A 15,730-nucleotide genomic window follows, 5' to 3' on the forward strand; every position below is an offset into this window, starting at 1 on the left:
ACTGTTCTTCCTAAGTAAACATTGATAGCCATGCTGTCTTTACATCATGGGCGAATCTTTGTTTGCATCATCTGAGCCATCACCTGCGGTCAGATCTTGATTGGCAGGTCTGGTCAAACTGGTGAGGTTGATGGATTGAGTCAGGACATCAGAAGGTATGTTGAGGACCACAGCAGGCTGCTCAGAGCGCAGATTGTTGAGGAGCTGCAGGAGTCGAAGGTGCACGACCAGTGGAGAACCAGAGAGAGACTCTAAAGAGGCCTTCAAAGCCTCACAAGCTGCCTTTTCTCCCTCTGCAGAGATCACCTGTGCAAAGCATAGTGGTTAAAAAGCTGGTTTGGAAACTGAAAGGTTGTGGGTTCAAATCCCATTTTGTACAGATGGCCTTACTTTGACTTGTGCCTGACGTCTCGCTTCGGCCTCCACAGCGAAGTTGTGTTGCAGTTCAGGTGGAAGACTAATTTCTTCTCTGCAACAGTGGACATACAGTATGTAATGAGTGCCGTAATGTGACGACTTTTGGAGTCTAATCTGTTCTATGCACTTACATTTCTGCTCTTTCCACTTTGATACCCCACCTGCAGGTTACTGAATCTAAGCTGACCTGCCCAACAAATGAAAACTTAGTAGACGTCTTGTTTCAAGCCCTCATGAGGTGTCATATCTGTTGACGTCTACCTGAATCTCCTGAGCCATCCGTTTGCGGTCCAGCAAAATGTTAGTGAAGGCATGATGGGCCAGTATCTCTCTAACAGAGACCTGGGTCAGAGCCTGCAGCACATCTGGGACGCTGGCGAGGGAGGAATAACACACAGACACATTCTCGATACGATAGTAACACACCGCGCTCACTTCGGTACACACCAGATCTTTGGTCACCACCTAAGGATACAATGACATGGAATTATATGGCTTGTTGGAGAGGTGTTTTATCATTTTTTAGACTTGCAATTTTCTCAGCAGTTGATAAAATGGGTGAAAAAAAAAAAAAATTTTTACTTGCATTGAAAGATCCAAGCCATATCTAGAGACCTAAGGGTGGATGTTTTGATTGGGCTAGTCTTTGACCAGTTGCCAACATGGAATTATATGGCTTGTTGGAGAGGTGTTTTATCATTTTTTAGACTTGCAATTTTCTCAGCAGTTGATAAAATGGGTGAAAAAAAAAAAACAATTTTTACTTGCATTGAAAGATCCAAGCCATATCTAGAGACCTAAGGGTGGATGTTTTGATTGGGCTAGTCTTTGACCAGTTGCCACCCTTATGTTTACATACGTGTGTAAGTGAGATGGTGTTTGTCGCAGTCAGCTTTTTACAGTGCACTTCATTAAATGACTCAAAGGTCATCTCAGAAAATACAATGCTGCCCATACAAAGACCTTAGTCAGTAGTAATTAAATTTTTACAGGAATGAAAGGGATGCTGTGAGCGATAGAAGGACAGTGCTATGGATTGCAGCATATCGATTGTTTAGCAGACAAAACATCTTTCCGAAAAAACTTTCAGTAGACAAAAACTCAATAAAACTGTTTGTGAGTTGTGAAAATACATGATTTTGGACCTTCATACAGTGCGTTCCATTGTAAAGACTTTCAATCGTCCCTTACATACTCGTTTTCATCCACGTTACATTCAGTATGGCGTCTAACCTGATTGAAGTCGATGTGCAGAAAATATGGAGGCTTTTTTGTTACTTTGAAAGCAAAGAAATTACCGTGTGAGGAAGGATCTTCAGTATTTTCAGACGAATGTCGACAATATGGCACACATCCAAAAATGGGAGATAAAACATCAGCCCTGCAGCAAAATAAAACGTATGTATTAAAGTCCACATACATAAATTATTAAAATGTCAAAATGATTTCTTCTTAATATTAACATACTTAAATTAAATTAATTCATATATTAATTAAAAATTATATTAGCTTTACATTTTTAATGTAACATTAAGTTAGATTAACATTTTATATTAAAATATAAATATAAACAATCAAATAGTAAAAATATATTTAAAATGAAATGCATTTAATAATCAATTATTATTAAAAACTGTATATTCTTCACATAAAATAATAACTAGAACCTTGCTAACTGTAAAAGTGTTAATATGTCAATTAAAATGTACCAGGGCCCCTTGGACTCTTCTGCAGTAAATGCCCCAATCGAAATTTCACGGCTCTCTCATGTTCTCTCACAATCTACATATAAACAATTTTATACAAATAAATTAAAGTTACGGGACCTGAACAGAGTTACCAAATACATATTCGTTTTTAATATTTAATCCCATAAATTGAAAGCATACCTTCACACAGAACCATATGGAAATAGGAAAGAAGAAGATCACCACAGACAGGACCAAAACGATGAGAAGCAGCTCACAAATTCCAAGGTATCTCTTCTTCAAGGCTTTAGAGAAAATTTAAGACAGAACAATATAGCCTACTATAGGTTCTCCATCTTTTCTGAGATGTTTTCTTCTCCACACTTACCTTCTCCAGGCCCTTCAGTCTCCAATAATCCCAATAACTCCTCTCGATCTACTTTTATTCGTTCCCTCACACTGTCTACATTTACAACAGTGCTGCTGGAGATGATTTGAGCCTCTTTGGCTTCACCTCTTTCTTCTTCCTCTTCTGTCACTTCTGTTTTTACTTTTCTTTTGTGGGGCTCCTGGAGCTTCATGGATTTGGGGGCTTTGGTTTTCCTCTCTTTAGCAGAAGGCGATGGCTCTCGCTTTACCCGTCCAGATCTTGAAGAACGCGTAGATGTTTCTGTTCTTTTCTCCATCACGGCCTCCCTCATAAGAAGCATCTGTTGTGAGGGTTCATCTGGTGTCTGGTCTGCTCCTGTGGACGTCTGTGGGTCTGAACAGGGAGTATCTCTGTAGGCCTCTGCAGGTTCATATGATGACAGGGGAGTGTTTGCACTCTTCTAATGAATGTTTCACAGCGGTAATATCCTACACAGAGGTACTGAATGGAAAATAATGTTACCAAAAATCTAATTTGCATGTTCTCTGAATGTCCTCTATATGTTAATTCATAATAATGATTTGAATTTAGATTGAACAACTATCTATCTATCTATCTATTATCTATCTATCTATCTGTTTATTCTTTTAGTAAATATATAATAAATATAATTGAATAGAACAACATTTTTAGAAAATGGTTATTTGGGTAAATCTGGGAAAAATGTCATGTTTGTAACAAAGTTATTTAACATTCACCTTCGCCTAGTGTTGTAAATGGCAAATTATATCATTTAATAAAAAAGCAAAGCAAAATGTTTTGTGAAACACCATTTATATACAGTGTTATTAAGTTTAGTAATAAGAAAGATAAAGATTTTTAATGTTCTGTTTTCTGTTTTAAGACCTTTGTTTAATGCCAAGGTCATGTTTATTATCTTGATAGACAGATAGATAGATAGATAGATTTCGAATTACATTTTTGATTAAAACTATGAAACAAGAAAATAAATTAAACAATAAACAATTAAAAAACTATAAATGTATACAAAACAAGACTTTCTTAAATAAACATAAATCTGGCTAAATGTATCAGTTTTTGTTGATGTGTCTGACAATTTTTTGTTTGTTTGTTTTTGTGTTGCACAAACCTTTATATTCAAATATAAATCACCAAATTTGATCATGTTTAGTAGGCTATTGTTTTTTTTCCATAATAAACTGAACAATGCATGTAGCCTATGTAAAAATGTTTTTGACACTTACACATTTAGGCTAGGCCTTGTAGTTTTGTAGCATATATTTGTATTCGTTTTATTTCATTTATTTAAAAAAAATGGAAAATTATACTTTTTTTTTTTTTAAAGCATGTGAAAAAAGTAAAAGTATACATCAGAAAACATTGTGAAAGTCATAAAGTGCAGCGTCAGCACGAGGAGCTTGATTGAATGCTGATGAAGCACGTGTCTCAGGAAGTTTGCTGGCTCTGCCCACACACACAGACCCTAAAGAAAAACACACTTTCATCTGCACTTCTGCATACACTCCTGTTTTAAAAAATCAATCTCGGAGGATATTTTGACGCTCTTTCCATCGACGTAATCGCGCTCGCGCACCTGTGATGCAAAATTCCCATTTTATAAAAACGTGGCCTCTCGCGTGATCTCCACGGAACGACAGAACGCGTTCATCTTGTACATAAGGTAATCTCTCGTCCATAAAACACATTAATAATGTGAATGCAAAGATATAAACGTTTAAAGCCGGTTGTTAAGTGTGTAAGCGCCATTTTGCGTTAATCCAGTATTGTCAATAAAACAATTATGTTTAAGGTGTTGACATCATGGTGGAATAACATTTACATTTAAACTGTCATGTTTTTGTCGGCTATCAAGTAAGTAAATTGTGTCCCACTTGTGTTTTTAGCTGTCAGGATGACCCAAGATCAGCTCCTCACGGGTTTGAAGAAGGATGTCCGCTCTCTTCTGGTCTCTGCTAAGCGTGGTTTGACCCCTGAGCAGCTCAAGAAAGACTACCACACCATGCTGGGCTTCCCCATGCCCCTCAGGTTACTGGGATTCAGAAATGTTTTGGATATGGTGAAGGAAATGCCGGATGTCGTGCACTTGGAATACCACCTCGATGGCAGCATCGTTTTGAAAGGTCATATTAGTATTTTATCCCTTTTGTTTGCTGGTAAATCAATATTTATGGCCTAGAGAATGACTTTTCTGCATAGTCCTGCTAAAAAATTATTGAATACACCATGAAATTGCTACATTTGGTTTATATGAATTGCAACATTCTATTTCTAGTCATAAGCAGTTGGTATTGGGGAGGGGTTTTTCACTCTAGTGTGCATTTGATTGGACAAACATTTGGACACACCCACTGGTGCAAGATGAGTCATTAAAGGGGTCATATGATTCCATTTCAAATTTTCCTTTCTCTTTGGCGTGTTACACGCTGTTCGTGCATAGATAAGATCCTAAAGTTGCAAAGACTAAAGTCTCAAACCCAAAGAGATACGCAACACGTAAAAAGACAGTATAAGTCATTATAATCAGTAATTTTTTCCCCACTGGATGCACTAAATGCCTCGTTTGTAATGGGTTTTATTGGTGTTGTCTCGTCGTGCCGGGACACAGCATCACAGTGTGTTAAGGGGCGTAACATTTCCATCACACGCTTGAGGTATTTGGCCAATCACAACACACTGGATAGCTGGCCAATCAGAGCACACCTCACTTTTCAGACCGATGAGCTTTGTAAAAATCGACGCGTTTCAGAAAGGCGAGGCATAGAGCAGAAACAATAATGTACAGTATGTGGAAAATAATGTGTTTTTTTAACCTTAAACCGCATAAACACATCTCATTACACCAAATACACAAAATAATGTTATTTTTAGCAGCGTCATATGACCCCTTTAATATTTTTATCTGTCCACCTTTTTCTTCAACGTGGAAGTAAGCCTATGGGCAAGACTTCCGGTTCATTAGCCGCTAGAGGGAAATAGCGAGAAGAATAACAACGTGCAGTAAACGGTAAAACTGTTTGCACTACAAACCAGTGTGTTCATAATTAAGATCATACATTAAAACAATATGGTAAGACACCAATTTTCAATATCAAGCAGCAAAACGAACTGTTTTGTACAACTAAAAATAGCTGGATGCGGATGAGACCGGAAGCTAGAGCCATAGAATTTACAAATGGCCGCTCCTATTTTTACGGCTAGAAAAAGGTGGATAGATATTTAAAAAAAAAAATTTGATATCAATATGTTAGCTTAATTTAGCCTTTATATGTGTTAAAATTAGCGGTGTAACAGTACATGTATTCATACTGAATATTTTTGGTTCAGGTAATTCGGTTTGGAAAAAATGCAGCATTTATTCAAACACTGCACATGCAAAAAGTGTGTGTGTGGGACCTGGGTTCTTCTAGTTAAAACTAAAACCATAAAAAAGGTGTTACTTGAAATAAAATGACGTTAACTGGCGTTAACTAAAATATAAAATGACGTTAACTGATGTTAGCTAAAATATAAAATGACGTTAACTAGTGTTAACTAAAATATAAATTGACGTTAACTGGTGTTTAACTAAAATATTTTAAAAAATTTAAAAAAAAAATTCTAGCTAGTTGCCAAGTAACATTTCTCATTTTTATTTAGTTTGAATTGATGTACTAAAATACCTCAAACTGAAATAAAATGACTAAAAACTATGTAAAGAAATAATACAAAAATAAAAAAACGAATACAAAATATTAATAAAATGAATCATATTTACCTCAGTGATACTAAAATATCACTGTGTGGGACAATACTGTTTATGTCGATATACTTTGATGTTGCAAACACATCTGGAAAACAACATATAGTGAGTTGGTGTGGGAAAAATCTAAGTTGTCCTAAACATCTTATGGTACGTTTTTACCAGCCCGAGCAAACTTTTCCACAAAGTTTGCTTTGGCAAGATGTTTCAAACTCTCTAAACGAAATGTATTTTGGCTTGATCAAAAATGATGTTACACCAGTTCGTTCTTCGATTTCGCTTGAGGTATATCAGGGCCTTTAGAACTATTAAAAGTTTTTTTTTCTGTTTGCAGCCATTGTAGATGAGAGCACCAAAGGCATCCAAGAGCTGGTGGCTAAGCAACGTGACCCCAAAACCAAAGCCAGCATTCGGAGGGGAACACCAAGAAACTTCCACATCTCTTACCCACGGAACCAGCCCGTTATTCTCCCTCGCCGTGGCCAATCAAAACCCGCTCTGCCCGCTCAACTGCGCAGCCAACTAAAACAGTTACTATCTCATGGGCCGGTCAGATTATCAGAGCTGGAGTCCAGGTATATGGGGCAGTTCGGAAAGCCGCTCAACATCACGCAGTATGGCTTCTACTCCATTTCCGAGATGCTGGCGGCTGCCACGGATTTCGTAATCATGCAGCAGAGTCGCACAGGCTCGCAACTGCTGCTGAGGAATGCCATAATGGCACAAAATCAGATCAAACATCTGATGACAAATCTTTCTAAGCCATGTATGTATATGATAATGGAATTTTTAGAGAGAGAAGTTGATATCATGCTCTTGTTTTTGGTTCAGATCGATTATTTATGTCTTTTCCATGATGATACTTCTGCAGTGGCATCTCCTTTGGTGGCAAAACAGAAGCCGGTCAGTCCTAAAGCAAATTCGCCGCTTGAGAGGAACAAGCAAGATTCGCACTCCCCCCCTGCTGTTCCTAAACCGGAGCCTGTGAAGGCAGAGCACTCTTTTGAAGAAACTATTTTTAAGGTTTGGATATTTGTATGAAATTAAGGTGATATTTCATGTTGCGCTATATATAAATCAATACTGTTGAGGTAAATCTTCTTACAGCTTGAGGAGGAGCTCAGACAGCAGATCCTCGAGAAGGGCACCGCTGGCACCGTCAGCCACGAGCTGAAAGATAAGCTACGGAAGGTCAGACATAACAGCTTTAAAACTCAGCCTTTCTTGTCTCATCTTCTCACCTAGGCTTATTTTTGAGATATGGATCTTTTTTCAGGTTGTAGCTGAAAATGGCATTGGGATCTCCATTCACAATCTTCCCACAGAATACAAGGTATTCTCACAAATCCAGTCAAGACCATATCAGGGTTCATATCTGAAGAATAAAATAAGAAAATTTATTCTGCCTACAAAAAAGTAAGCCTATTTTGTATGTTTTTGCATCTTTTTTTTTATTTCCATGGAAGCCTGTTGTCGCCATGGAATAAAAAAAGTTAATAGTTACTTTTTATCTCACAATTCTGACATTTTTTCTCGCAATTCTGTGTTTATATCTTACAATTCTGACATTTTTCTCCCAATTTCTCAAAATTTCTTTATTGCAATCAGAGTTTGTAACTCATGGTTCTGACTTTTTTATTCTCAGAATTCTGAGTTTACATCTTGCGATTCAGTTGTTTCCCTGCCATAGAATATAAAAAAGGTAATTGTGACTTTTCTTACAATTCGAGAAAAGTCACCATTTTTCTCGCAATTGTAAGTTTACATTTCATAATTCTGACTTTTTTTCTCCCAATTCTGAGTTTATATTGAGATAAAAAGTCAGAATTGGGTGGAAAAAAAACTCTGAATTGTGAGGGGAAAAAAACTGAATTGTGAGATTAGGTTATTACCTTTTTTATTGTTATTTTTTCTCCTGTGGCAAAAACAAGCTTCCATAGATTTTGGGTTGAAACTGTAAGGTATAATGTAGTCATATGTCGAGGTCACGCAAAATAAGCCTCTATGATGGTCGGAATATTGCCTCTATAATATTGCCTTATTTTTTCTAGAGTTTCTAGATGGCGCCAGTGTGCTTCTCTAACTTATGATCTGTTTTTTGATGTTAGCGAATGTATGGTGAGGAGTTGCCGGTGAGCCAGTATGGCTTTCTGAGCGTGACGGAAATGGTTGGGGCTTTGAGTGACACATTGTCCATCCAAAAAGGTGCTGACGAAAGTGAAAACCATTGGATGGTTGTGGAGTTCAAACCAAATGACATACAACCCACTGAACCTGGTACTTAGCTTTATGTCATATTGATTTGAAAAGACAAATGAGTGCTCCTAGCTTATTGATCATCTTTAATGAAACTTTGATTGTGATGTATTCCTTTTGCAAGAATTATCCCCGGGTCACGGCACCACCTCCAGTCTGACGACTGAATCCCAGAATCCCTCCAGTAAAGCCTATTACTTCAGCTGTGCCGAGTCTGCATGGGAGCGTGGAGAGGTGGAGCAATACACAGACACCCAAGAGTCCGAGACTGAGCTCAGAATCGCCAATAAAACCATCCATCAGGTTAAGGTTCATTATTGATAATCCATTATCATTCCCTCCCATATCAAGCCTAAGGAAACTTACAAAATGTACTTTAGTAAAGTTGCGTGGTATTTATTTGTATAAAAAGGCCTTATTACCACTACATTATTAATACTACATATAATGTAACAACATAATATACTAAATATACTACTTAATATACTAAATATGATTCTTTAGTACTTCTTAAGATAAATTTAAGATCAACTAAGTGTACTCAACTGTGCTATTTTGGGACATCATGAATATGAACTAAAATGCACTTTTAACGGACTATCTCTGTATTTAAAAACTGTATTTAGTCACCACTTGTAGTACACTTGAGTGTACTAGTGTATGAAAGATGGGTTCAAGTGTACTACAAGTGGTAACTAAATACATTTTTTAAATACAGAGGTAGTATGTTAAAAGTGCATTTTAGTTCATATTCATGGTGTCCCAAAATAGCACAGTTGAGTACACTTAGTTGATCTTAAGTTTATCTTAATAAGTACTAAAGAATAATTTTTAGTATATTATTACAAATTAGTTACAAAATTATATTACAAAATTAGTGCACGAAAATAGAGCACTTTAAGTACATTATGGAAGTGTACTTTTTTTTTTAAAATTATTATTAACCTGGGAATACTAGTGTTCTAATAATTTTGGCCACCACTGTGTGTGTGTATATATATGTATATATTAGTGCTGTCAAACAATTAATCGCATCCAAAATAAAAGTTTTCGTTTTAATAGGCCACCACTGTGTATATACGTGTGTGTGTGTGTGTGTGTGTGTGTGTATATTAGTGTTGTCAAACGATTAATCGCTATTATTCCCATCCAAAATAAAAGTTTTTGTTTGAATAATATGTGTTTGGTCTGTGTATATTTAATATGTATATATAAATACACACACATACAGCATATATTTTGAAAATATTTACATGTCTACATTTATATTCATAATTTATATTATAAATAGATTTAATATAGAAAAATACCATATTTTTCTGAAATATATACTGTATGTGTGTGTATTTATACATAATAAATATACACAGTACACATACATATATTATGTAAACAAAAACTTATTTTGGATGCAATTAATCGTTTGACAGCACTAATATATGTGTATGTATATATAAACACATAATAATTCTAAACATCATAAGAGTATAATTTGTTTGTTGTAGATGGCGGATCTTTTCCCAGAGCTGGTAGTGAGTCGAGTTTCAGCGGTTCCTCCAGACGCAGTGTGCTGCCAGAAGCTGAAGCCCCCGGCTCGCAGGAGGGAGAGAGAGCTGGTGCCTGTCCTGGTGGAGCAGACGGAGTCTCCTAGCCACTTCTACATCCGCTTCAGCCAGAACAAGGAGGCCAGAGCCCTAGAGAACATGATGATTGAAATGAGGTATCTCACTTATCTCGTTGTATGTTGAATTGTCACTGATTAATTTCATAATTATTTGGGCTGGGATTGAGTAGTATGTCATTCTGAACATGCCTAATACTTGTTTCCAGGAGCTGTTACTCCTACCCAGATGTGACGGAGAGATACCGGCTGCCTGATGCGTATGTGCGGCCGGGTCAGGTGTGCTGTGTGGCCCCCAGAGACATGTGGTTCTACCGGGTAGTGATCCACGAGCTGTTCAGTGATACTGAAGTAAAGGTCTACTATGTTGACTTCGGAGACATCACAAAAGTGGAACGAAACAGCCTCCGGTTTCTCAAGTAAGTTCATAAATTGTTATAAAACAATGAAAGTGTTGTTTAAACCTAAATGATTACCTGAGGTTTTGGTTTTGTTTTACAATTATTAGTATTACACCATAAATTAAAGATGTTGCATTTATTTAGGACATATATGTTTGTATCTCTGCTTTGTATACTCTCAAAATCTTTCCAGAGCTTGTTATGCTGATCTTCCAGCTCAGGCTGTCCCTGCAATGTTAACTGGAGTTCGGCCCATCACGGTAAGCAGTGTTGTTATTGTTAACTAAAACTAGGGGTGCTCCGATTGATCGGCTACCGATCTCAAGCTGATGACGCGTCTGCCGTCAGAGGTTTGGCAATGACATGCAGCGGCACCATCTCGGTCTCTGTCTGGCGCGGGTAAAATAATTATTATGCTGAAGGTGAGGTGCAATTCATATTTCTTCATTACATAACTTAAAGTAATTTGAAAACCTTTTGTGGGACATAATTTCACAAACGGCGTGAGTGAATCACCGCGCGCTCTCTCTTTCCCTCTCAAAATGCGCAAACGGCTTCAAATCACATCACGTCTGCACTATAAGCGAGCTGCACGCTGCACAGTTGACTGGAATTGTCACTTGCACAATCGAGGCAGTGTCGCATCATCACTAAAGTTTATAAATTGCATTTCTTTTTAATTCTTGCCAGTGTTTAAACCATTCATCGCGCTCATGAAGACCGTGCGCTCATGCACACTCACAGCGCACACACAATGCCAGGTTTACAGTACTCCGTTTGCAGTGTGTATGCGGTGTGTATTTTTTCCGCGTTCATGTTAACGGATTAATAAAGCGTTCACACTGCACACGGTTGCTGTCCGGCAGTGCGTTCAGGAGCGGTGCGTCTGCAGCAGTGCAGGGATCGTTTCCGCACCGAGTCTATTTTTGCTGCGCCTCAAGTGCTGAATTAAAGTAACAGTGCATTGTTTGCGGTAAATATGAAAATGAATATGTAGTAATTACACCATAAATGCAAATAATAATTAAGTCTACTGTGTTTCACAGTCAACATAGGCTATGGCTTTTTGGCTAGGTTTAAAGGAAAAGAGCACTTTTAGATAAACAAGGCAATAATAGATGGCACTCGTGGAGGTAGGAAAACAAAGTTCTTTATGAACCGCAGGATTGCTTGTAATAAAGAATTAAATGCAAAAGAAAAGGCAGTAGAGCTGACTATTTCTGTCAATGGTAAGTTTTAATTTAGAATGTTTGTGATAATGTAAGAAAAGTAGTTTAAATGTTTTGCCACTTGCTTGAGCAACTTTTTTGTGCTGTGCGTAAGCTATTGTGCAACAATTGCACGAGTGTAAAAACAAAAATGCACTGCATGATCGAACATTTAGGTGAGATAAATATATATTTTTGAAAAATGTCTAAAAAATGCCCCCCTCCACCCCTCAAATTAAAAAAATCCCCTCTAACAAGAGTCACAAGAGGGAAATTCCCCCCATTTTCAAAAATGAAATTCAATCCCTGAATAAATGTCTAAAAATCCTGATTGGAGTATAATGTTTGTGATAATGTAAGAAAAGTAGTTTAAATGTTTTGCCACTTGCTTGAGCAACTTTTTTGTGCTGTGCGTAAGCTATTGTGCAACAATTGCACGAGTGTAAAAACAAAAATGCACTGCATGATCGAACATTTAGGTGAGATAAATATATATTTTTGAAAAATGTCTAAAAAATGCTCCTCTCCACACCTCAAATTTAAAAAAATCTCCTCTCACAAGAGTCACCTATAAGAGGAGAATTCTCCCATTTTCAAAAATGAAATTTAGGCCCTGAATAAGGCCCTGATTGGAGTCTTATAAATAATTCTACATGATAAAAATAAGGCTTTAAAAAGATCGGTATCGGTGATCGTATCGGCAGATACTGCTTTCTGTGATCAGTGATCGGCCTCAAAAATCCTGATCGGATCACCCCTAACTAAAATTATTAAAAACCATTTGTTACATTAAAAAAATAAATAAATAAAATGAGAGGAAAAACTTAGATGAAAATTTAAATGTTGCCTTGGAAATTAGGAAATTAACTGCAATAAATCTATTAAAGATAAAACTGAAATAAAGATGTGTGTGTGTATATTAGTGCTGGGCGGTATACCGGTTCATACCGAATACCGGTGTTTATTTTTGTTACGATATGAATTTTTTAAATACCGCAATACTATAATAGTATAATAGTATGTCGCTTAAACAACGTTCGGAAAGCGACACTGTTTGAAAGTCGTCCCTTTTCACTGTTGCACTGTGGTGAGGGCACAGCTGTATGTGTTACTAAGCGTGAAAGTTCCAAAACTGAAGCTGTAGAACTAATAGAACGTGATGACACAGAAGAACTCATCCACAATATCCACATTGACCACCACAAATATCCACCGCCCCCTGCCATCAGCTCCCGTGTCTCGCACACACACACGAGCGCGACTTTAGCACTAGATTTAGCTTTTTTCCATAGAATATTCATACTGACAAACCTAGCGACTTTTTTGGATAAACCTTAGCTATGGTTCAGTTCTATATATATTTATTTAAAAGCAATGAAATTGGAATGATCTATTATGATTTATATTAAGATGTACAATTTTCTTCATGGAAAAAAATTATACAAAAAAATAAGTTATTTATTTTCATTGAAAATTATGTTGATTGCAATGAAACACCTTTATTAATAAAACAGCTCGAGTAAATTGTCACAATATTTTCAGTTTGGGTGAACTATTACTTAAAAATGTTCTATTAAGGGTGGGTAATATAAGAGAAAAATCACAAACATCACAACATTCTTAATAATTTTGATGTATTATGATTTATATTTGATACAATTTTTTCATGGATTTTTACTTGGTCCTTATTTATTTTCATTCAAAATTGATTGCAATGACACAAATGTAATAAATAAAATATTATTTTTATTTATTTATTCATTAATTTCTTTCAATCTAAATCATCTATTCTGTCTGTTCTACATAATTTTTTTCAATGCAAGCAATAAGGCTTTAAGGCTTCTTATATCAAAGCAATGAAGACTTGCAGTTCAGTAAGCGAATCAGATATTGATTTAGTAAACTCTGAATGAATTGATTCTGAGCAAGTGATTCATTAGGCTGATTCAAACCGTTAACCCCTAAATCTCTGTCATTTATTAACAAATTCGACTACACTTTTTGTGTTGTATGCTTGTTTTCCCTGCAGCAGATGGAGAACCAGCTTTTGGTTGTTTATTGCTCATTTTGTCGCACTAGTTATTTTCTTTTTCTTCACATTTTCCTTCTGTCTTTTTTTCCCTCAGAGCATTTGGACTCAGAGTGCGATCAGCGCTTTCCAGCGGATGTGCTGTGAGCGCACTTTGGTGGCCGCCATCCACAGCTACCAGGAGGACTTCCTGTTGCTCTTCCTGTGCGACACAAACACGGAGGAGGATGTTTACATTCACCTCACCCTACAGAAAGAGGGCCATGCCCTTCCCTCCGTTACCGCTTTTGGATTGGTCTGGGTTCAAATCTTCATTTAAACCCACTTGTGTAAAACCCAAGAAGAATCTGTTCTTCAGTATTTGCTGGTTTCTTCTCGTTTGGCTTTTTAGGTGTCAGGGAAGTTCAACCCAGTGACGTCTTATTTTGGAGATGATCAGCTTGAGGAAGTAAAGGAGTGTCTCTCACCATCCACATCTTTTCCAGAAACCCAGATCTTCTTTCAGGGAAATGGCTCTCTGAGCTCCTCTCAAACGGTAACTTTAATATACACATCCAGCATCACGATACAGCACTGATGGGCCATAAGCCAGTGAAGCTCTGTCAGTTAGCTCTGTGAAATTTCAGTGCTGCTCGATTGGGCCGATGAACGGCAGGTCTGTCTGCTGAGGCTGTAAATAGAGGAATGACAGTGAGCAGCACTGGATCTTGTGGGTGTTTGGGAGTTCAGGTTTTTAAAGGGATAGTTCACCCAAAAATTAAAATTACCCCATGATTTACTCACCCTCAAGCCATCCTAGGTGTATACGACTTTCTTCTTTCAGACGAATACAGTCGGAGTTTATTTACAAAAATGTCCTTGTAAATGTCTTCTAAGCTTTATTTTGCCAGTGAATGAGGGTCAAGATTTTGAAGCCCAATAAAGTGCGTCCATCCATCATAAAAAGTGCTCCACACGGCTCTGGGGGCGGGGTTAATAAAGGCCTTCTGAAGCGAATCGATGTTTTATAAGAAAAATATCCATATTTTATAAACCGTAATCTCTAACTTCATTTTTTTAATATAACTCTTGATTGTATTCCGCTGAAAGTCATATACACCTAGGATGGCTTGAGGGTGAGTAAATCATGGGGTAATTTTCATTTTTGGGTGAACTATCCCTTTAAGTGGCATACATTAGGTTTTGCTCACAAAGTGACTCGGATGCAGATTTTGTCAGTTTTACAAAAGGAATTATCTTGCATATCCCTATGTAGTTAAGCAAATTCATATACAGGGTGTCTGTTAATGAATTGCTGAAATGTACTTTAATCACTTGATAATGTAGACGAAAATATAGTACAAATCTGCCATAAACGTAGCATTATAATGAGAACTTTATAGAATGTGAAATCTAGCCTATAGTAAAGTCTGTCTGTTTTCCTTGCTTGTAAACACCCCCGCCCCGAGTGCTTGTTTTTGAAACCTATCGATGATCGAAATGAGAAATTGCCAAAAATGCCCATACCTAATTAAAGGGGTCATATGATGCGATTTCAATTTTTCCTTTCTCTTTGGAGTATTACAAGCTCTTGGTGCATAAAAAAGATCTGTAAAGTTGCAAAGACTAAATTCTCAAATCCAAAGAGATATTCTTTGAATTAATTAAAGAAGTAATTTCCTATAGCAGTATATGTCTGTTTTAGAGAGAATTGAGTAGGGAGGAAGATTCTCTTTACAAACTTTTAGGTCGTAAAGTTTCTTATGAGATGAAGGTGTCCTGGCCTGGAGATCATTCACAGACATATAGGCACTGAGTCTGGTGTTGGGTGAGGGGTCTGTGATTGTTTGTTAATCTAATGAGTAATTGATTTGTTAAATCTAATGAACAATTGTGTGTCTGATTGGTCCAAATGCTACAATATATATATATATATATATATATATGTGTATGTGTGTGTGTGTGTGTGTGTGTGTGTAT

The 15,730-nt window shown here is 36.9% G+C and overlaps 2 protein-coding genes across 2 annotated transcripts in view; one reads left to right on the forward strand and one right to left on the reverse strand.

Annotated features, from left to right (window-relative positions):
* Positions 1 to 39: 39 nt before the first annotated feature.
* Positions 40 to 4,455, reverse strand: LOC107669835 (podocin-like). The gene is made up of 9 exons (XM_016462259.1): positions 4,389 to 4,455; positions 2,494 to 2,963; positions 2,307 to 2,410; positions 2,127 to 2,199; positions 1,716 to 1,798; positions 679 to 882; positions 549 to 604; positions 391 to 469; positions 40 to 306 (listed from the first exon to the last, which is right to left on the reverse strand). Exons 2-9 carry the CDS (start codon positions 2,813 to 2,815, stop codon positions 40 to 42), a joined length of 1,188 nt encoding a protein of 395 aa, XP_016317745.1. The 5' UTR covers positions 2,816 to 2,963; positions 4,389 to 4,455.
* Positions 3,889 to 15,730, forward strand: part of LOC107669834 (tudor domain-containing protein 5-like) — a 16,578-nt gene continuing 4,736 nt past the window's right edge. Inside the window, exons 1-13 of the mRNA XM_016462258.1 lie at positions 3,889 to 4,177; positions 4,401 to 4,637; positions 6,591 to 7,022; positions 7,128 to 7,279; positions 7,364 to 7,447; positions 7,533 to 7,589; positions 8,365 to 8,533; positions 8,637 to 8,815; positions 10,018 to 10,232; positions 10,343 to 10,552; positions 10,728 to 10,794; positions 13,869 to 14,066; positions 14,163 to 14,306. Coding sequence (XP_016317744.1) covers positions 4,409 to 4,637; positions 6,591 to 7,022; positions 7,128 to 7,279; positions 7,364 to 7,447; positions 7,533 to 7,589; positions 8,365 to 8,533; positions 8,637 to 8,815; positions 10,018 to 10,232; positions 10,343 to 10,552; positions 10,728 to 10,794; positions 13,869 to 14,066; positions 14,163 to 14,306 — 2,136 coding nt within the window. The 5' untranslated portion in view covers positions 3,889 to 4,177; positions 4,401 to 4,408. The remainder of the gene's footprint in view (positions 4,178 to 4,400; positions 4,638 to 6,590; positions 7,023 to 7,127; positions 7,280 to 7,363; positions 7,448 to 7,532; positions 7,590 to 8,364; positions 8,534 to 8,636; positions 8,816 to 10,017; positions 10,233 to 10,342; positions 10,553 to 10,727; positions 10,795 to 13,868; positions 14,067 to 14,162; positions 14,307 to 15,730) is intronic.

This window comes from Sinocyclocheilus anshuiensis, unplaced genomic scaffold (genome assembly GCF_001515605.1).
Source record: "Sinocyclocheilus anshuiensis isolate Anshui unplaced genomic scaffold, SAMN03320099.WGS_v1.1 scaffold560, whole genome shotgun sequence".
In the NCBI taxonomy this organism is placed as follows: domain Eukaryota; kingdom Metazoa; phylum Chordata; class Actinopteri; order Cypriniformes; family Cyprinidae; genus Sinocyclocheilus; species Sinocyclocheilus anshuiensis.